The 22,830-nt window shown below is 43.0% G+C and overlaps 1 protein-coding gene across 1 annotated transcript in view; it reads right to left on the bottom strand.

Annotated features, from left to right (window-relative positions):
* LOC146808488 (TRPM8 channel-associated factor homolog) overlaps positions 1-22,830 on the bottom strand; it is a 259,198-nt gene that overhangs the window by 216,523 nt on the left and 19,845 nt on the right. The window contains exon 2 of the mRNA XM_085623578.1: positions 4,449-5,084. Coding sequence (XP_085479704.1) covers positions 4,449-5,065 — 617 coding nt within the window. The 5' untranslated portion in view covers positions 5,066-5,084. The remainder of the gene's footprint in view (positions 1-4,448; positions 5,085-22,830) is intronic.

The raw sequence follows: 22,830 nt of genomic DNA on the forward strand, positions 1-22,830 counted from the left end.
AAGTGCATGTGTTAGATCCAATGAACCTTTTTGGGGCCACCCTATATCTTTCTTTCAAACTCATATGGGTACTTTTTGTAATTTAGGTTCTAAGGTTGTAGGCCGTAGACACTCAAAAAATTTGGGAAATATATTTCCTAATAAGAAATCAGCAGCATCTGTGATTCTCCCATCTAAAACACCATTAAATCTACTTATTAGATCAAGACGTACGATGCAATGCGATGCCAAGTGGATTAACTTAATGGAGGCCACAAATTCTGGTGACTCATGGAAGTATTGGTATTTGGTGGCAGAGTATTGGGACTCTAGGGTAGTATTACACGCTATTCCCATCCCTGGAAATGTTTGGGTGGGATATATTTCTAACTTGTACTCTAGCAATTCTGGGGACATTGACCCTGTTTTAAAGGGTATGATACTCCTTTGCAAGCAGAGATTGTCAGTATTATAAAAAAAAGCGATACCTTCTGGCGCAGTCGGGCCTAATGAGATACATAGTGCGGTTATTAAAAAATAGGCTGTAGTGTGGGGATTATTTCTTATCCCACTTTTTGGATATTGTCATCAAATGGGACTAATCCTTACCTCCTGGAGGGGCAGCATCATAATTCAGCTTTATAAAAAGAGCCCCAAATCTTCTCTAGTTTCAAACAGATTGAATTATTGGATTCAATAGGCAAACTCTTTGTTAGGAGTGTACTTTTCCATCTTCACCAATGGGTGCAAGAAAAGAATATTATTCCCCTCGATCAAGCTGGTTTTAAGAGGAACCATTGCACTATCGATAATATTGCTTTTTCTTCCAGTGATTATTGAGAAATACCCTCTGCCTCTGCGTATGCCAGTGTATACGGCCTTCATTAAATTCTCCTCTGCATTCTATAAAGTAAATCCATGAACTCTGTGGAGAAAGCTTTTTGGTCTGGATGTTAGCCGGCATCTTTTCAGGCTCATCATTGAACTTCATGCTGATGCAAGGTGCCAGATTCTCATGGGAGGAACTCATGGTCTTTAACGAAAGGTTACAACTCAAAATGGTCTGAAACAGGGCATATTGTCGGCTGCCGGTTGATCTCCCTCTATATATATGAATATATGAACTGCCAGGCATTCTAGGTCAGATGCAGGGGGATCAGCTAAAAATTGGCAATATGTCTTTTGGCTGTTTGATGTATGCTGATGACGTGGCTTTAATGCACCTAACCCCCATTGGCCTACAAACGTCCTCCTACCAGCTTGATGAAGTTTGCAGAAGTCCACTTTTTGAAAATAAATATATCTGAAAGCCACATTTTGCCTTTCCATAGGAAAGGTACAGGAACAAGGGGGAAGTTAATCTGGTACCTGAGAATAGATAAATTAGAAAAAGTCATATTTAGGTTAAATATTCTCCAGTGAAGGGCAGGATGACTATCGTGCTGATCTTTGTTCAAGCAGAGCTTGCTCTCAGGCAAGCGCCCTTCATAGATTATATAAATCATATTGGAGACATCATTTTGGTCATATTTAGGGCTGGACAATAAATTTGCTCTGCTGGCAGAGTTCGCAGAGTTTTGTTGACTCCGAGGAGTTCTAGCAAAACTCCACCAACCGGCGCATGGCACAGTTTTTTTCTCAATGGGGGCAATCACAACCATTCGAGGTGAAAAGCTGCAGTTCAAGAAGAAAATCTACCAGAGCCACAGGAAAGGAGACGCTCCCTCTGGCACACCGTGTGGTGCTGCTTGCCCTGATTTTGCAGTGTGGAACAAGCTCCCAGTGCTAAAAATCAGTGTGCACAGCGGGACGAGTCGATTCTTCCCGCTCACGGAACTCCGCATGCTCTTACAGAATTTTCATGTAACTCCGCAGAAATCTGTAGAGTGAAACTCTGCAAGTTCCACCCACTCTTAGTCATGTTTTTTCCGTCTAGAAGGTCGAAATTCCTTGAGCCCTAAGTTACACCTCTGGGGTGTTGGATATTGGTTTTGGCACTCTTTTTAGACAATAGAATGTCGGATTTTCTGCCAGATTTGTGGTTTAAATACACTAGTAGTTCCCCCTTATTTTTCGCCTGGAATTTGGATTAACAGCAACTTTTATTCTGGTACTGGACGCTGTTTGATATGGGAAAATCTGCTTTTGGGTGTAGAAACAATCACACTTCATGCAGCCCTTAAGTTTGTAATTTTTACCCTTCCGAACGAAAAGTGTGCCTTCTTTAAGCTCTTTGAGTTAGCAAAAAAAAAATTAAAGGTTAGACATGAATGGGGCTCTTGTTTCCCCAAATCTTTTCGAAAGAGCCATATAAAAATATCTCCAAAAAAATAAAACAGGACAGAGATATTGCCCTGTGTTAATTAAATATGCAAAATCTGGTGTTACAGGAGAGCAATCTTGGGAATGTACCCTAACCATATTTAATCTGGAATCTCTCTCACGGGACCGGAAGATTGATCCTTTTGATAAGAATGAATATCTGCTCCCGCTGCATGTTATTACTGGTATTTGGGATAAAGTGCTAAAGAAGGAGAGATTTTGCGAATTATGTCAGTTGCATGATAAAGATTTTAACCATGTAATATTTGCATGTCCCGCGTTGCACAATGCATGTCACCACTTTCTAAGGCCATTTTTAATTAAATACAATATTCATTCAGTATCAGAGGCCCTTAAGTCTCTAAAGTCTTCACCTAATGGAATGATTTGTGATGAGTGTTTCCAATTTTTATAGGTGTTTTCTACATTTGTATTAAGGAATCCTAATAAAGTTAGGAATCCTGACTGTACTACTCCAAAATGCCTTTTATGAATACCGAAAGCCGTAAAGTTAGGATTTTTCTCAGTTTAGGAGTAGTAACTTTGCTACTCCTAAATGCCTTTTGTGAATACTGAAAGTCATAGAGTTAGGTTTTTATTAGTTTAGGAGTAGTAAAGTTAGAAATCCTAACTTTTCTACTCCTAAATGCCTTTAGTGAAAACCAAAATTCATAAAGTTAGGATTTTTCCCAGTTTAGGAGTAGTAAATTTAGGAATTCTAAATTTGCTACTCTTAAATGCCTTTTGTGAATGCCGAAAATTAGGATTTTGCCTCAGATTACTTTTGTGAATCGGGCCCAATAAGTACTCCCAACTAGCACAACACAACAGTAACAAAATTTTTTACATCACACAAAAATTACATAAAATATATCATTCCAAAATGCTACAATATACTATACCCACTACTATTAACACAACAATAAAAATTATGAATTGTGGAGGTGTAAAATTTACTATTCCCACTCAAGTAAGTGCAAAAATAGGGAAAGTGTTGGAGTTCAGAAAATGTACTATTCCCACTCCAATCACTGCAACAGTAGGAAAAGTGTTGAGTTGCGGAGAGGTTAAAATTTACTATTCTCACTCCAGTCACTGCAACAGTGAGTGAAGTGTTGAATTGCAGAGGTGTAAAATTCCCTATTCCCACTCCAGTCAGTGCAACAGAAGGGAAGCTGTTAGATTACGGAGGGGTAAAATGTACTATTCCTTTCCAGTCAGATCAAAAGTAGCCAAAGTGTTGAATTGCGAAGGGTTCAGATTTACAATTCCCACTCCAGTCAGAGCAAAATTAGGGAAACTGTTGGATTGGGGAAGGGTCAAATTTACTATTCCCACTCCAATCACTGCAGCAGTAGGGAAAGTGTTGGATTTCAGAGGGGTAAAATGTATTATTCCACTCCAGTCAGAGCAACATTAGGAAAAGTGTTGGATTGCGGAAGGGTAAAATTTACTATTCCCACTCCAGTCAGTGCAACAGTGGGTAAAGTGTTGGATTGCGCAAAGGTAAATTTTACTATTCCCACTCCAATCACTGCACCAGTAGAGAAATTGTGGGATTGCGGAGGGGTAAAATGTACTATTCCCACTCCAGTCAGAGCAACATTAGGAAAAGTGTTGGATTGCGGAAGGGTAAAATTTACTATTCCCACTCCAGTCAGTGCAACAGTGGGTAAAGTGTTGGATTGCGGAAGGGTACATTTTACTATTCCCACTCCAATCACTGCACCAGTAGAGAAATTGTTGGATTGCGGAGGGGTAAAATGTACTATTCCCACTCCAGTCAGAGAAAAAGCATAGACAGTGTTTGATTGCGGAGGGGTCCGTTTTACTTATCCCACTCCAGTAATTGCATCTAAGCGCACTGATTGTGTGGGCTGTTTGAAGTACTTCCAAGGCCTGATAAAGAGAGCTGGGAGAGACACACACATCACCAGTGGTGATGTGTGTGTCTCTCCCAGCTCTCTTCATCAGGCCTTGGAAGTACTTCAAACAGCCCACACAATCAGTTGAAAAACTTCTCACCAGCACCTTGACCTAAACCAGATTCTACATATTACATAGAAAAGAAAAATTACATAATTGGTTCAGTAGTTAATTACATTATTAATCACCACATTGTAAGTATAAGGTCCTGTTTTACTCACTCGACAAGCACTGGACAAGTTGGGATATCTTTAGAGATTGAGATAACTCCTGCCTTAACTTGGTTGGATGTGAAATAGATGCCGGACACATTGATCACTTCATTTCCAGGAAATTCAAAGCAGACCTTTTCAGTGCCGTTTTTGGAGGCCCAGTTATAAGCTTGACCGGCGATGAGGAGACCGCCTCCTTTCTTCACAAATGCAATAAGCTCTTTCTTCTTATCGGCATTATAAGCGTCCATGCAATACACGCCAAAGGATTCCAGAAACTCACTAGTAGACTTCACCTTGATGCGATTATCAGAGAAGGTCTTCACCAGGGAGTCAAAGTTAGACTGGACTCCAACCAGAGCATCTGCTGAGGGTTTCAGCCAGTGGATAGAATTGAGAAGGAGCTTTGAGAACTTTTGGCTCTGGAGGTAGGACTCATGAGGGATGGCCACGATCCGACCCTTCCCATAATGAGAAGCTGCAATCAGAACTTGGCCAGAGGCACTCACGATCAGAGGGAAGGCTTTGTCCCCGATCAGGAGTAATTCACAGGGAATGGAACTTCCTGTGAAGTCCAAAGTGTCAACGCCTTGAGTCAAGGCTCCATAAGATTCTTTGAAGGCCATTTCAATGTGGTTTTTGCTCCTGAAAATATAAATAAAAAACAAAATTAACAATACTCATCTTTGAATTATCGCAAATGTGCTGTTCTTGAGCTAAATACCCGATGTCCCTGCTTTTTACATATGGATGACAGTTAAATATTATGGATTGTTAAGAGTATGCTGGTGCTTTATACCTTTTATTATACTGCGCATATCATCACTTTTTTAGTTTGACTGTTTGTGCCTACTACATATTGTGGTTATGATCTTTTTGACCCTTCTACATATCATTAATATTTCACTGTGGCTGCTGGTTCCTTATACCTGCTATGATATTTCTACATATCAATGATATTTTACTATGACTGCTAGTTCCTTCTACCTGCTATGATACTTCTACATATCATTAATATTTCACTGTGGCTGCTAGTTCCTTGTACGTGCAACTCTATGTGCCTTGTAAATGTTAGGACAATTAACATTAATTGTCCTATGTAATGCAGTTAAATATCATTAACATCTATTATACAACATTAATATTGATTTTGACTTCTCGTGACTTGTATAAATGTTGTGATAATTCACATATCACTAATATTTTACTATCAATGCTAGTACCCTATACCTACTGTGCTACTCTACATACCATTAACATTTACTACCACTGCTAGTACCCTATGCCTACTGTGGTCCTCTGCATATCAATAATATTTTACTACCACTGCTAGTACCCTATAACTACAGTGGCAATGTCCCTGCTATTAATATTTTACTATCACAGCTAGTACTCTATACCTACAGTGGTACTCCTCATACCATTAAAATTTACTATCACTGCTAGTACTCTACATCTACGGTAGAACTCTGCATGCCTTTAATATTTGCTATTACTGCTAGTACTCTATACATCTGGCGGCACTTGGCAAGCCTTTATTATTTACTATCACTGCTAGTACTCTATACCTCTGGCTGCACCCTGCATGCCTTTAATATTTACTATCACAGCTAGTACCCTATACCTACGGTGGCACTCTGCATGCCTTTAATATTTACTATCACTGCTAATACTCTCTACCTATGGTGTCACTCTGTATGCATATACTATTTACTATCACTGCTAGTACTCTATACCTCTGGCTGCACTCTGCATGCCTTTAATATTTACTATCGCTGCTAGTACTCTATACCTCTGTCTGCACTCTGCATGCCTTTAATATTTACTATCACTGCTAGTGCTCTATACCTACGATGGCACTCTGCATGCCTTTAATATTTACTATCACTGCTAGTGCTCTATACCTACGGCAGCACTCTGCATGCCTTTAATATTTACTATCACTGCTAATACTCTCTACCTATGGTGTCACTCTGTATGCATATAATATTTACTATCACTGCTAGTACTCTATACCTCTGGCTGCACTCTGCATGCCTTTAATATTTACTATCGCTGCTAGTACTCTATACCTCTGTCTGCACTCTGCATGCCTTTAATATTTACTATCACTGCTAGTGCTCTATACCTACGATGGCACTCTGCATGCCTTTAATATTTACTATCACTGCTAGTGCTCTATACCTACGATGGCACTCTGCATGCCTTTATTATTTACTATCACTGCTAGTACTCTATACCTCTGGCTGCACTCTGCATGCCTTTAATATTTACTATCACTGCTAGTACTCTACACCTACGGTGGCACTATGCATGCCTTTAATATTTACTATCACTGCTAGTACTCTGTACCTACGGTGGTACTCTGCATGCCTTTAATATTTACTATCACTGCTAGTGCTCTATACCTACGGTGGCACTATGCATGCCTTTAATATTTACTATCACTGCTAGTGCTCTATACCTACGGTGGCACTATGCATGCCTTTAATATTTACTATCACTGCTAGTGCTCTATACCTATGGTGGCACTATGCATGCCTTTAAAATTTACTATCACTGCTAGTACTCTGTACCTACGGTGGTACTCTGCATGCCTTTAATATTTACTATCACTGCTAGTGCTCTATACCTATGGTGGCACTATGCATGCCTTCAATATTTACTATCACTGCTAGTGCTCTATACCTACGGTGGCACTATGCATGCCTTCAATATTTACTATCACTGCTAGTGCTCTATACCTACGGCAGCACTCTGCATGCCTTTAATATTTACTATCACTCCTAGTGCTCTATACCTACGGCAGCACTCTGCATGCCTTTAATATTTACTATCACTGCTAGTGCTCTATACCTACGGCAGCACTCTGCATGCCTTTAATATTTACTATCACTGCTAGTGCTCTATACCTATGGTGGCACTCTGCATGCCTTTAATATTTACTATCACTGCTAGTGCTCTATACCTATGGTGGCACTCTGCATGCCTTTAATATTTACTATCACTGCTAGTGCTCTATACCTATGGTGGCACTCTGCATGCCTTTAATATTTACTATCACTGCTAGTGCTCTATACCTATGGTGGCACTCTGCATGCCTTTAATATTTACTATCACTGCTAGTGCTCTATACCTATGGTGGCACTCGGCATGCCTTTAATATTTACTATCACTGCTAGTACTCTACATCTACGGTGGCACTATGCATGCCTTTAATATTTACTATCACTGCTAGTGCTCTATACCTACGGCAGCACTCTTCATGCCTTTAATATTTACTATCACTGCTAGTGCTCTATACCTACGGTGGCACTCTGCATGCCTTTAATATTTACTATCACTGCTAGTGCTCTATACCTATGGTGGCACTCTGCATGCCTTTAATATTTACTATCACTGCTAGTGCTCTATACCTACGGTGGCACTCTGCATGCCTTTAATATTTACTATCACTGCTAGTGCTCTATACCTATGGTGGCACTCGGCATGCCTTTAATATTTACTATCACTGCTAGTGCTCTATACCTACGGTGGCACTATGCATGCCTTTAATATTTACTATCACTGCTAGTGCTCTATACCTACGGCAGCACTCTGCATGCCTTCAATATTTACTATCATTGCTAGTGCTCTATACCTATGGTGGCACCCTGCATGCCTTTAATATTTACTATCACTGCTAGTGCTCTATACCTACGGTGGCACTATGCATGCCTTTAATATTTACTATCACTGCTAGTGCTCTATACCTACGGTGGCAATATGCATGCCTTCAATATTTACTATCACTGCTAGTACCCTATTCCTACGATGGCACTCTGCATGCCTTTAATATTTACTATCACTGCTAGTGCTCTATACCTACGGTGGCAATATGCATGCCTTTAATATTTACTATCACTGCTAGTGCTCTATACCTACGGCAGCACTCTGCATGCCTTCAATATTTACTATCACTGCTAGTGCTCTATACCTACGGTGGCACTATGCATGCCTTTAATATTTACTATCACTGCTAGTGCTCTATACCTATGGTGGCACTCTGCATGCCTTTAATATTTACTATCACTGCTAGTGCTCTATACCTATGGTGGCACTCTGCATGCCTTTAATATTTACTATCACTGCTAGTGCTCTATACCTACGGCAGCACTCTACATGCCTTCAATATTTACTATCACTGCTAGTGCTCTATACCTACGGTGGCACTATGCATGCCTTTAATATTTACTATCACTGCTAGTGCTCTATACCTATGGTGGCACTATGCATGCCTTTAATATTTACTATCACTGCTAGTGCTCTATACCTACGGTGGCACTCTGCATGCCTTTAATATTTACTATCACTGCTAGTGCTCTATACCTATGGTGGCACTCTGCATGCCTTTAATATTTACTATCACTGCTAGTGCTCTATACCTCCGGTGGCACTGTGCATGCCTTTAATATTTACTATCACTGCTAGTGCTCTATACCTACGGTGGCACTCTGCATGCCTTTAATATTTACTATCACTGCTAGTGCTCTATACCTACGGTGGCACTCTGCATGCCTTTAATATTTACTATCACTGCTAGTGCTCTATACCTATGGTGGCACTCTGCATGCCTTCAATATTTACTATCACTGCTAGTGCTCTATACCTACGGTGGCACTATGCATGCCTTTAATATTTACTATCACTGCTAGTGCTCTATACCTATGGTGGCACTCTGCATGCCTTCAATATTTACTATCACTGCTAGTGCTCTATACCTACGGTGGCACTATGCATGCCTTTAATATTTACTATCACTGCTAGTACTCTATACCTACGGTGGCACTCTGCATGCCTTTAATATTTACTATCACTGCTAGTGCTCTATACCTATGGTGGCACTCTGCATGCCTTTAATATTTACTATCACTGCTAGTGCTCTATACCTATGGTGGCACTCTGCATGCCTTTAATATTTACTATCACTGCTAGTGCTCTATACCTACTGCAGCACTCTGCATGCCTTCAATATTTACTATCACTGCTAGTGCTCTATACCTACGGTGGCACTATGCATGCCTTTAATATTTACTATCACTGCTAGTGCTCTATACCTATGGTGGCACTCTGCATGCCTTTAATATTTACTATCACTGCTAGTGCTCTATACCTATGGTGGCACTCTGCATGCCTTCAATATTTACTATCACTGCTAGTGCTCTATACCTACGGTGGCACTATGCATGCCTTTAATATTTACTATCACTGCTAGTACTCTATACCTACGGTGGCACTCTGCATGCCTTTAATATTTACTATCACTGCTAGTGCTCTATACCTATGGTGGCACTCTGCATGCCTTTAATATTTACTATCACTGCTAGTGCTCTATACCTACGGTGGCAATATGCATGCCTTTAATATTTACTATCACTGCTAGTGCTCTATATCTACGGCAGCACTCTGCATGCCTTCAATATTTACTATCACTGCTAGTGCTCTATACCTACGGTGGCACTATGCATGCCTTTAATATTTACTATCACTGCTAGTGCTCTATACCTATGGTGGCACTCTGCATGCCTTTAATATTTACTATCACTGCTAGTGCTCTATACCTATGGTGGCACTCTGCATGCCTTTAATATTTACTATCACTGCTAGTGCTCTATACCTACGGCAGCACTCTGCATGCCTTCAATATTTACTATCACTGCTAGTGCTCTATACCTACGGTGGCACTATGCATGCCTTTAATATTTACTATCACTGCTAGTGCTCTATACCTACGGTGGCACTATGCATGCCTTTAATATTTACTATCACTGCTAGTGCTCTATACCTATGGTGGCACTATGCATGCCTTTAATATTTACTATCACTGCTAGTGCTCTATACCTACGGTGGCACTCTGCATGCCTTTAATATTTACTATCACTGCTAGTGCTCTATACCTATGGTGGCACTCTGCATGCCTTTAATATTTACTATCACTGCTAGTGCTCTATACCTACGGTGGCACTATGCATGCCTTTAATATTTACTATCACTGCTAGTGCTCTATACCTACGGTGGCACTCTGCATGCCTTTAATATTTACTATCACTGCTAGTGCTCTATACCTACGGTGGCACTATGCATGCCTTTAATATTTACTATCACTGCTAGTGCTCTATACCTATGGTAGCACTCTGCATGCCTTCAATATTTACTATCACTGCTAGTGCTCTATACCTACGGTGGCACTATGCATGCCTTTAATATTTACTATCACTGCTAGTGCTCTATACCTATGGTGGCACTCTGCATGCCTTCAATATTTACTATCACTGCTAGTGCTCTATACCTACGGTGGCACTATGCATGCCTTTAATATTTACTATCACTGCTAGTACTCTATACCTACGGTGGCACTCTGCATGCCTTTAATATTTACTATCACTGCTAGTGCTCTATACCTACGGTGGCACTCTGCATGCCTTTAATATTTACTATCACTGCTAGTGCTCTATACCTACGGTGGCACTATGCATGCCTTTAATATTTACTATCACTGCTAGTGCTCTATACCTATGGTGGCACTCTGCATGCCTTCAATATTTACTATCACTGCTAGTGCTCTATACCTACGGTGGCACTATGCATGCCTTTAATATTTACTATCACTGCTAGTGCTCTATACCTATGGTGGCACTCTGCATGCCTTTAATATTTACTATCACTGCTAGTGCTCTATACCTATGGTGGCACTCTGCATGCCTTTAATATTTACTATCACTGCTAGTGCTCTATACCTACTGCAGCACTCTGCATGCCTTTAATATTTACTATCACTGCTAGTGCTCTATACCTACGGTGGCACTATGCATGCCTTTAATATTTACTATCACTGCTAGTGCTCTATACCTATGGTGGCACTCGGCATGCCTTTAATATTTACTATCACTGCTAGTGCTCTATACCTACTGCAGCACTCTGCATGCCTTTAATATTTACTATCACTGCTAGTGCTCTATACCTACGGTGGCACTATGCATGCCTTTAATATTTACTATCACTGCTAGTGCTCTATACCTACGGTGGCACTATGCATGCCTTTAATATTTACTATCACTGCTAGTGCTCTATACCTACGGTGGCACTCTGCATGCCTTTAATATTTACTATCACTGCTAGTGCTCTATACCTATGGTGGCACTCTGCATGCCTTTAATATTTACTATCACTGCTAGTGCTCTATACCTACGGTGGCACTATGCATGCCTTTAATATTTACTATCACTGCTAGTGCTCTATACCTACGGTGGCACTCTGCATGCCTTTAATATTTACTATCACTGCTAGTGCTCTATACCTACGGTGGCACTATGCATGCCTTTAATATTTACTATCACTGCTAGTGCTCTATACCTACGGTGGCACTCTGCATGCCTTTAATATTTACTATCACTGCTAGTGCTCTATACCTATGGTGGCACTCTGCATGCCTTTAATATTTACTATCACTGCTAGTGCTCTATACCTACGGTGGCACTATGCATGCCTTTAATATTTACTATCACTGCTAGTGCTCTATACCTACGGTGGCACTATGCATGCCTTTAATATTTACTATCACTGCTAGTGCTCTATACCTACGGTGGCACTCTGCATGCCTTTAATATTTACTATCACTGCTAGTACTCTGTACCTACGGTGGTACTCTGCATGCCTTTAATATTTACTATCACTGCTAGTGCTCTATACCTACGGTGGCACTCTGCATGCCTTTAATATTTACTATCACTGCTAGTACTCTGTACCTACGGTGGTACTCTGCATGCCTTTAATATTTACTATCACTGCTAGTGCTCTATACCTACGGTGGCACTCTGCATGCCTTTAATATTTACTATCACTGCTAGTACTCTGTACCTACGGTGGTACTCTGCATGCCTTTAATATTTACTATCACTGCTAGTGCTCTATACCTATGGTGGCACTCTGCATGCCTTTAATATTTACTATCACTGCTAGTACTCTGTACCTACGGTGGTACTCTGCATGCCTTTAATATTTACTATCACTGCTAGTGCTCTATACCTATGGTGGCACTCTGCATGCCTTCAATATTTACTATCACTGCTAGTGCTCTATACCTACGGTGGCACTATGCATGCCTTTAATATTTACTATCACTGCTAGTGCTCTATACCTATGGTGGCACTCTGCATGCCTTTAATATTTACTATCACTGCTAGTGCTCTATACCTATGGTGGCACTCTGCATGCCTTTAATATTTACTATCACTGCTAGTGCTCTATACCTACGGCAGCACTCTACATGCCTTCAATATTTACTATCACTGCTAGTGCTCTATACCTACGGTGGCACTCTGCATGCCTTTAATATTTACTATCACTGCTAGTGCTCTATACCTACGGTGGCACTATGCATGCCTTTAATATTTACTATCACTGCTAGTGCTCTATACCTACGGTGGCACTATGCATGCCTTTAATATTTACTATCACTGCTAGTGCTCTATACCTACGGTGGCACTATGCATGCCTTTAATATTTACTATCACTGCTAGTGCTCTATACCTACGGTGGCACTATGCATGCCTTTAATATTTACTATCACTGCTAGTGCTCTATACCTACGGTGGCACTATGCATGCCTTTAATATTTACTATCACTGCTAGTGCTCTATACCTACGGTGGCACTCTGCATGCCTTTAATATTTACTATCACTGCTAGTGCTCTATACCTATGGTGGCACTCTGCATGCCTTTAATATTTACTATCACTGCTAGTGCTCTATACCTACGGTGGCACTATGCATGCCTTTAATATTTACTATCACTGCTAGTGCTCTATACCTACGGTGGCACTATGCATGCCTTTAATATTTACTATCACTGCTAGTGCTCTATACCTACGGTGGCACTCTGCATGCCTTTAATATTTACTATCACTGCTAGTACTCTGTACCTACGGTGGTACTCTGCATGCCTTTAATATTTACTATCACTGCTAGTGCTCTATACCTACGGTGGCACTCTGCATGCCTTTAATATTTACTATCACTGCTAGTACTCTGTACCTACGGTGGTACTCTGCATGCCTTTAATATTTACTATCACTGCTAGTACTCTATACCTACGGTGGCACTCTGCATGCCTTTAATATTTACTATCACTGCTAGTGCTCTATACCTATGGTGGCACTCTGCATGCCTTTAATATTTACTATCACTGCTAGTGCTCTATACCTATGGTGGCACTCGGCATGCCTTTAATATTTACTATCACTGCTAGTACTCTATACCTACGGTGGCACTCTGCATGCCTTTAATATTTACTATCACTGCTAGTGCTCTATACCTACAGTGGCACTCAGCATGCCTTTAATATTTACTATCACTGCTAGTGCTCTATACCTATGGTGGCACTCTGCATGCCTTTAATATTTACTATCACTGCTAGTGCTCTATACCTACGGTGGCACTATGCATGCCTTTAATATTTACTATCACTGCTAGTGCTCTATACCTACGGTGGCACTATGCATGCCTTTAATATTTACTATCACTGCTAGTGCTCTATACCTACGGTGGCACTCTGCATGCCTTTAATATTTACTATCACTGCTAGTGCTCTATACCTACGGTGGCACTATGCATGCCTTTAATATTTACTATCACTGCTAGTGCTCTATACCTACGGTGGCACTATGCATGCCTTTAATATTTACTATCACTGCTAGTGCTCTATACCTACGGTGGCACTCTGCATGCCTTTAATATTTACTATCACTGCTAGTACTCTGTACCTACGGTGGTACTCTGCATGCCTTTAATATTTACTATCACTGCTAGTGCTCTATACCTACGGTGGCACTATGCATGCCTTCAATATTTACTATCACTGCTAGTACTCTACATCTACGGTGGCACTATGCATGCCTTCAATATTTACTATCACTGCTAGTGCTCTATACCTACGGTGGCACTCTGCATGCCTTTAATATTTACTATCACTGCTAGTGCTCTATACCTACGGTGGCACTCTGCATGCCTTTAATATTTACTACCACTGCTAGTACTCTTTACCTAAGGCGGCACTCTGCATGACTTTAATATTTACTATCGCTGCTAGTACTCTATACCTCTGTCTGCACTCTGCATGCCTTTAATATTTACTATCACTGCTAGTACTCTATACCTACGGTGGCACTCTGCATGCCTTTAATATTTACTATCACTGCTAGTGCTCTATACCTATGGTGGCACTCTGCATGCCTTTAATATTTACTATCACTGCTAGTGCTCTATACCTATGGTGGCACTCTGCATGCCTTTAATATTTACTATCACTGCTAGTACTCTATACCTACGGTGGCACTCTGCATGCCTTTAATATTTACTATCACTGCTAGTGCTCTATACCTATGGTGGCACTCTGCATGCCTTTAATATTTACTATCACTGCTAGTGCTCTATACCTACGGTGGCACTATGCATGCCTTTAATATTTACTATCACTGCTAGTGCTCTATACCTACGGTGGCACTATGCATGCCTTTAATATTTACTATCACTGCTAGTGCTCTATACCTACGGTGGCACTATGCATGCCTTTAATATTTACTATCACTGCTAGTGCTCTATACCTACGGTGGCACTATGCATGCCTTTAATATTTACTATCACTGCTAGTGCTCTATACCTACGGTGGCACTATGCATGCCTTTAATATTTACTATCACTGCTAGTGCTCTATACCTACGGTGGCACTCTGCATGCCTTTAATATTTACTATCACTGCTAGTGCTCTATACCTATGGTGGCACTCTGCATGCCTTTAATATTTACTATCACTGCTAGTGCTCTATACCTACGGTGGCACTATGCATGCCTTTAATATTTACTATCACTGCTAGTGCTCTATACCTACGGTGGCACTATGCATGCCTTTAATATTTACTATCACTGCTAGTGCTCTATACCTACGGTGGCACTCTGCATGCCTTTAATATTTACTATCACTGCTAGTACTCTGTACCTACGGTGGTACTCTGCATGCCTTTAATATTTACTATCACTGCTAGTGCTCTATACCTACGGTGGCACTCTGCATGCCTTTAATATTTACTATCACTGCTAGTACTCTGTACCTACGGTGGTACTCTGCATGCCTTTAATATTTACTATCACTGCTAGTACTCTATACCTACGGTGGCACTCTGCATGCCTTTAATATTTACTATCACTGCTAGTGCTCTATACCTATGGTGGCACTCTGCATGCCTTTAATATTTACTATCACTGCTAGTGCTCTATACCTATGGTGGCACTCGGCATGCCTTTAATATTTAGTATCACTGCTAGTACTCTATACCTACGGCAGCACTCTGCATGCCTTTAATATTTACTATCACTGCTAGTGCTCTATACCTACAGTGGCACTCAGCATGCCTTTAATATTTACTATCACTGCTAGTGCTCTATACCTATGGTGGCACTCTGCATGCCTTTAATATTTACTATCACTGCTAGTGCTCTATACCTACGGTGGCACTATGCATGCCTTTAATATTTACTATCACTGCTAGTGCTCTATACCTACGGTGGCACTATGCATGCCTTTAATATTTACTATCACTGCTAGTGCTCTATACCTACGGTGGCACTCTGCATGCCTTTAATATTTACTATCACTGCTAGTGCTCTATACCTACGGTGGCACTATGCATGCCTTTAATATTTACTATCACTGCTAGTGCTCTATACCTACGGTGGCACTATGCATGCCTTTAATATTTACTATCACTGCTAGTGCTCTATACCTACGGTGGCACTCTGCATGCCTTTAATATTTACTATCACTGCTAGTACTCTGTACCTACGGTGGTACTCTGCATGCCTTTAATATTTACTATCACTGCTAGTGCTCTATACCTACGGTGGCACTATGCATGCCTTCAATATTTACTATCACTGCTAGTGCTCTATACCTACGGTGGCACTCTGCATGCCTTTAATATTTACTATCACTGCTAGTGCTCTATACCTACGGTGGCACTCTGCATGCCTTTAATATTTACTACCACTGCTAGTACTCTTTACCTAAGGCGGCACTCTGCATGACTTTAATATTTACTATCGCTGCTAGTACTCTATACCTACGGTGGCACTCTGCATGCCTTTAATATTTACTATCACTGCTAGTGCTCTATACCTATGGTGGCACTCTGCATGCCTTTAATATTTACTATCACTGCTAGTGCTCTATACCTACGGTGGCACTCGGCATGCCTTTAATATTTACTATCACTGCTAGTGCTCTATACCTACGGTGGCACTCTGCATGCCTTTAATATTTACTATCACTGCTAGTATCCTATTCCTACGGGGGCACTCTGCATGCCTTTAATATTTACTATCACTGCTAGTGCTCTATACCTCTGGTGGCACTCTGCATGCCTTTAATATTTACTATCACTGCTAGTGCTCTATACCTACGGTGGCACTATGCATGCCTTTAATATTTACTATCACTGCTAGTACTCTATACCTACGGTGGCTCACTGCATGCCTTTAATATTTACTATCACTGCTAGTACTCTACACCTACGGTGGCACACTGCATGCCTTTAATATTTACTATCACTGCTAGTACTCTATACCTACGGTGGCACTCTGCATGCCTTTAATATTTACTATCACTGCTAGTACTCTATACCTACGGTGGCTCACTGCATGCCTTTAATATTTACTATCACTGCTAGTACTCTACACCTACGGTGGCACACTGCATGCCTTTAATATTTACAATCACTGCTAGTGCTCTATACCTATGGTGGCACTATGCATGCCTTTAATATTTACTATCACTGCTAGTGCTCTATACCTACGGTGGCACTCTGCATGCCTTTAATATTTACTACCACTGCTAGTACTCTTTACCTAAGGCGGCACTCTGCATGACTTTAATATTTACTATCGCTGCTAGTACTCTATACCTACGGTGGCACTCTGCATGCCTTTAATATTTACTATCACTGCTAGTGCTCTATACCTATGGTGGCACTCTGCATGCCTTTAATATTTACTATCACTGCTAGTGCTCTATACCTATGGTGGCACTCGGCATGCCTTTAATATTTACTATCACTGCTAGTGCTCTATACCTACGGTGGCACTCTGCATGCCTTTAATATTTACTATCACTGCTAGTATCCTATTCCTACGGGGGCACTCTGCATGCCTTTAATATTTACTATCACTGCTAGTGCTCTATACCTCTGGTGGCACTCTGCATGCCTTTAATATTTACTATCACTGCTAGTGCTCTATACCTACGGTGGCACTCTGCATGCCTTTAATATTTACTATCACTGCTAGTACTCTATACCTACGGTGGCTCACTGCATGCCTTTAATATTTACTATCACTGCTAGTACTCTACACCTACGGTGGCACACTGCATGCCTTTAATATTTACTATCACTGCTAGTACTCTATACCTACGGTGGCACTCTGCATGCCTTTAATATTTACTATCACTGCTAGTACTCTACACCTACGGTGGCACACTGCATGCCTTTAATATTTACTATCACTGCTAGTGCTCTATACCTATGGTGGCACTATGCATGCCTTTAATATTTACTATCACTGCTAGTGCTCTATACCTACGGTGGCACTATGCATGCCTTTAATATTTACTATCACTGCTAGTGCTCTATACCTACGGTGGCACTATGCATGCCTTTAATATTTACTATCACTGCTAGTGCTCTATACCTACGGTGGCACTCTGCATGCCTTTAATATTTACTATCACTGCTAGTACTCTGTACCTACGGTGGTACTCTGCATGCCTTTAATATTTACTATCCCTGCTAGTGCTCTATACCTACGGTGGCACACTGATTGCTTTGGGGATGACAGAGAATCCCGGCAGTCTTCTTCGTCTATTTCACCGATGTCTGCCTGCCATTTCTCTCTGAGAGTCGTGAGGGGATCCGGGGAGTTATTTATCAATTTTTGATATGTTAGGGGTATGGTCTTCTGATTCATATGTTTTTTTCCCTCTTCCTGATGCGCACAGACTGGAAAATACCCCTTCTCAAACCACGGAATTCTTGCCTCACAAAATGGTTCACGATTTTCACTCAGAGAGTGAAACGGTATTTTATTATTAAGGAAATGGCTGTACCACACAACCTTGTGCTCAGTCTGGAGGTTTCTTCAAACCACCTCAAAAGTATGGCTAATGGCTTTGAATTGACACTGGAAGGATGAAAGGCCGTCCTGGTCATACTAAGTTGTGATTGAAATCTGCAAACTCTGCAGCGGGTGCCTTGACCAACCAAGCTGTTGTACAGTTTGGGATAAAAGACACAGAACTTTTGTCATGCTTTTGACTTGCACCTCTGATGGCACACAATTGCTGGAACTAGTTTTATTGACTGCGAAGCTTACGAGTTAACTCCTGCAGTGACGCATGGTACAAGTTTGGCTTAAATAGATGCATAATACACTGTTTTATGCATCTATTTCAGCAAATACAGCCCCTTCCCCGAACGTGATCCTCTGTGACAGCGCAGCTGCCAAGAACTTGCACCACCCCTAGCTCCAACTGTAGGCGAACGTTGAACCAACAAAGTGACTCAGAAGTTCATTTTGTCATCCCCCCTTGTCCCCCGTCATCTACTGCAATCGACGGCTAGCGCCTGGAGAAAGCCTTACTTGCACGTTGATGTGCTAAAAACACTCAACAGGTCGACCGATCCCGAGATGTTTTAAGAAAAATATTTAACAAAAATCCACCCCGTCTGATTTTCCATCAATCCGCCATGTCTCAGCCCTCCTCAGCTTTACCGCTCGGGGCGCTATACACGCTCACACCTCCCCACCTTCCATCGCTCTGAAGTGTCCCGAAGGTGAGACGTCGGTACTACAGCAACAACCAGAAAACTATTTGGTGAGAAAGTTCAGAAGACTGCCCCCCCCGCTCCCCCAAACCCCTGGGTATATGTTCACAGAAACTTGCCCACTATGTGGGAGGTGTGACCGTGGCGAGGGTTGTCAGACCTGTCTGAAACGGCCCCGTGGCCGCCTCCCTCAGAACCAATGCATGGTGCCAAACCTTGACTGAAAAGCCTGCGTCAGCGGCGTAACAGGAACTAACGGGGCTCCCTGCAGGGCGCCTCGAGTTTCCCACATCACACAGATATTGTTTACCCTAGGACTTAATGGGGGCCTTAAAGTTTGGGGGGGTCCTTTGGAGGGTTGACAGAGCTAGGTGTAGTGTGTACAACCGGGGGTTGGAAGAACAGCCCATACACAGGATCGTGGCAGGTAAGTATAGGTTTATTGAGGCTTTACTTTACATTTGCCTAGGGAGAGCGCCGGGGAACGTTTGATGCGCTCGCGGGCTCGGTGCGATATACCGGCACCCAAAATGGCCGCCGCGCTCTACGTCATCACGTCGTACACGAAGACTAGAGCGCGACGCTACATATCTCCCTTCTTTATGGATAAACAATTTTTCAAATCAAGATACATTCTAACAGTCTACTTGCGGGCGTACTCATTCCCGTCTCCCATCTCAAAGTCTCTATACTTCAACGGTCTTACCACTGCTCTTCCGGTACGGGTGCGTCTCACTGGGGTGCCAGAAGTGTGCTCGGTCCCTTCTTGGGAGCTTCTCGCTTCCCCACCTTCAGTACTCAGGGAAACTCCCCTTCTGGGAGATCCACTGTAGATTTCCGAGAGCTCCGAGGCACCGGGGTCGCTCCCCACTTCTGCTTCTGCATCTCTCTCTCTTTCTCCGGGACTGCCTGTGCTTGCGTCCACTGAGTTGGCTTCAGACCCTTGAGTCTGGGGAGGTATCACCTGTCCTCTTTCTCTTCCGTTCCATCGCAGAATCTTGTTGCACTTGGACATCCTGTCCTGTGACCAAACCTTCCCATCTCTCAGTAGGGCTGACCGGTTGTAAACCTCTTCCACTTGCAAGGGTGCACTGAATTTGCTGTCCCCTTTCCTCCTTAACTGGGCTATTTTGACTCAAACTGATTCTACCTTCTCTAGCTCCATCTCCTTGACATTTCTTCTTTTGTTGAAATGTTCCGTGTATATTCTTTGTGCTTTTTCTAGATTGTGGTGCACTACTGCAGGGGACCACTTGCTCTTGATGGTGCGCTCCTTCCATGCTACGTTGTCTTTCGTGAATGGGTCTCTACTCCTTAGGATCTGGATGGGGCTGTATACCGTGCTGGTCGGGGTAATTCTACACGCCCCAACATGCTCTTCAATTCCTTCTCCCAGTCCTTTCCGGTCCCTATCACTGATTGTACGGACCCCATAATGACTCGGTTAAACCTCTTGGCTAGTCCATTTACTGCCGGATGGTATATGGATGTGTGTTTGACCTTAATACCATTCCTTCCCATGTATGCGTTCCACTTGTCTGATACAAACTGAGACCCATTGTCACTTAGGAGAGAGCGTGGAATACCTTCCCTAAGGAAAACAGCCGTTAGGAACTTTAATATTTTGTCCGTGTACATGTCTTCTTGTACGTCCACCTCCGGCCACTTGGAGTACCGGTCGACGAGTACTAACACATATTTCTGGATTCCCTGACCATCCAATATCGGACCCAGAATGTCTATCGAGAGGTCCTCACATGGGTTCTCAGAGTTGTCAAACTTTCCTAAGGGTGGTCGCATCAGGCTCTGGGACTTGTTCGCTCTTTGGCATTGGTCACACTCTCGCACGTGCCTTTCTATCTGGTTGTCCATCGCCGGCCACCAGTACATCTGCTTCGCCCTGAGCTTAGTCTTTACGATGCCCAGGTGTTAGAAATGGGATTTCTGGTTGGCTAGGGCTTGAGCCAAAGCCAGGCAGAAACCACCACTCTAAGTCAGGGCTGGGGAGTTACACGCCAAAGATAACCCCTGCTCACCCCCTTGGTAGCTTGGCACAAGCAGTCAGGCTTATCCCGGAGGCAATGTGTAAAGCGTTTGCGCGCGCACCCAGCAACAACACCCAAGGCCCACCACAAAAGAAACTCCACACAAGGTTATATATAAAAAATAGCCTTTGTATTATACCAAAACACATTAGATAATATTCACACAATTTACACTGTGCCAACTGGCACTGGGCGGAATTTACAGGGGACTTTTTACACAAGACAGGGCCACATGGACCACTGTCAGAATCATCACAAATCACCAGATTGTAAATGTAGAAATGTAGAACAAATAATAAATGTAGCGCACAACCAGTAACCACTGGTAACAGGTAAGGACACCCTACGCAATCTTAAACACCTTAGGCATATATCACGCAGGGAACCATGAACACACTAGCATAACCTATACTAGGAAAACAGTCTCCTACGCATGGACACAGTTTAGGAAAAAAATAAGCATAAAGGCAATACACATGGCGCAAAAGTACACAGCTGGAATAATCATGTACCCTAGGTGAGGGCACAACACAGAAAACTGCCCCCAGGCCAACTTGGCCTCTCAGGGGCTCGAACGCCCTTTGTCCACAATGTCAGGGCTGGGCTGCCAAAGCAGCGTAAGCAACAGGGCACAGGGGCACAAACTAAACGTTGCAGCTGCCCACTAAGTGCTGGGCAGCTGGGAAAATGAGCCTAGGCACCACTGTGCCTTTAGATCAAATATGCAGCGCGTTGGGGGCCACACGGGGCTTCGTAAATAATTATGCCCCCACGGAGCGCACTGGCTCCTGAAACACTCCTGCGCCAAATGGGAGGGACAACAAAAAGAAAGAACTTGTCCCAAACGTTGGAGCCTCACAGGCTCTGGAATGATAATGCCCCAGACGTTGGAGCTCTGCACTGGGACTCGAAAGAATAATGCCCCCAACGATGGAGTCCCGCTCGGGGGACTCTTCAGCCAAAAGAAGAACTCTATCACACCGTTGGAGCGGCCCGCTCTCCTGCGGGGCCGCTCGGTAACTGGGCTGTCTTACTCTGCCACCCGGGACTCGCTTGCAACCATGGGAGCCCCAGCCACGGGGCTACTGCATGGGGGTTGAGAAGCACCGGCAAGGCGCCTTCGCACACTCCCTCCCTCCGGCCTCCCAACGAGGCCCTACTCACCCGTGTGTTGCTTCGGGGACTCAGCTCCTCTGGCGGCGACTGCCGGTCAGCGCCCATCACTCGCTTCGGGGGAAGAGCGAGGAGGTGGCTTGCGCTTCCTCCAATCACAGCGCGTCTCCCTCGGTCGAGTCTCCGGTCACGTGGGGCGCTTCTGCCATTCCCAGCGCGGCTCCCTCAGTCGAGCCTCTGGTCACGGGGAAACACTCTCTCCCGCTGGGCCAATCCCAGCGCAGCGGAGAGATGACAATGAGGAGACTCCGGGCCTGCGGCGGT

This window comes from Triturus cristatus, chromosome 8 (genome assembly GCF_964204655.1).
Source record: "Triturus cristatus chromosome 8, aTriCri1.1, whole genome shotgun sequence".
NCBI lineage: Eukaryota > Metazoa > Chordata > Amphibia > Caudata > Salamandridae > Triturus > Triturus cristatus.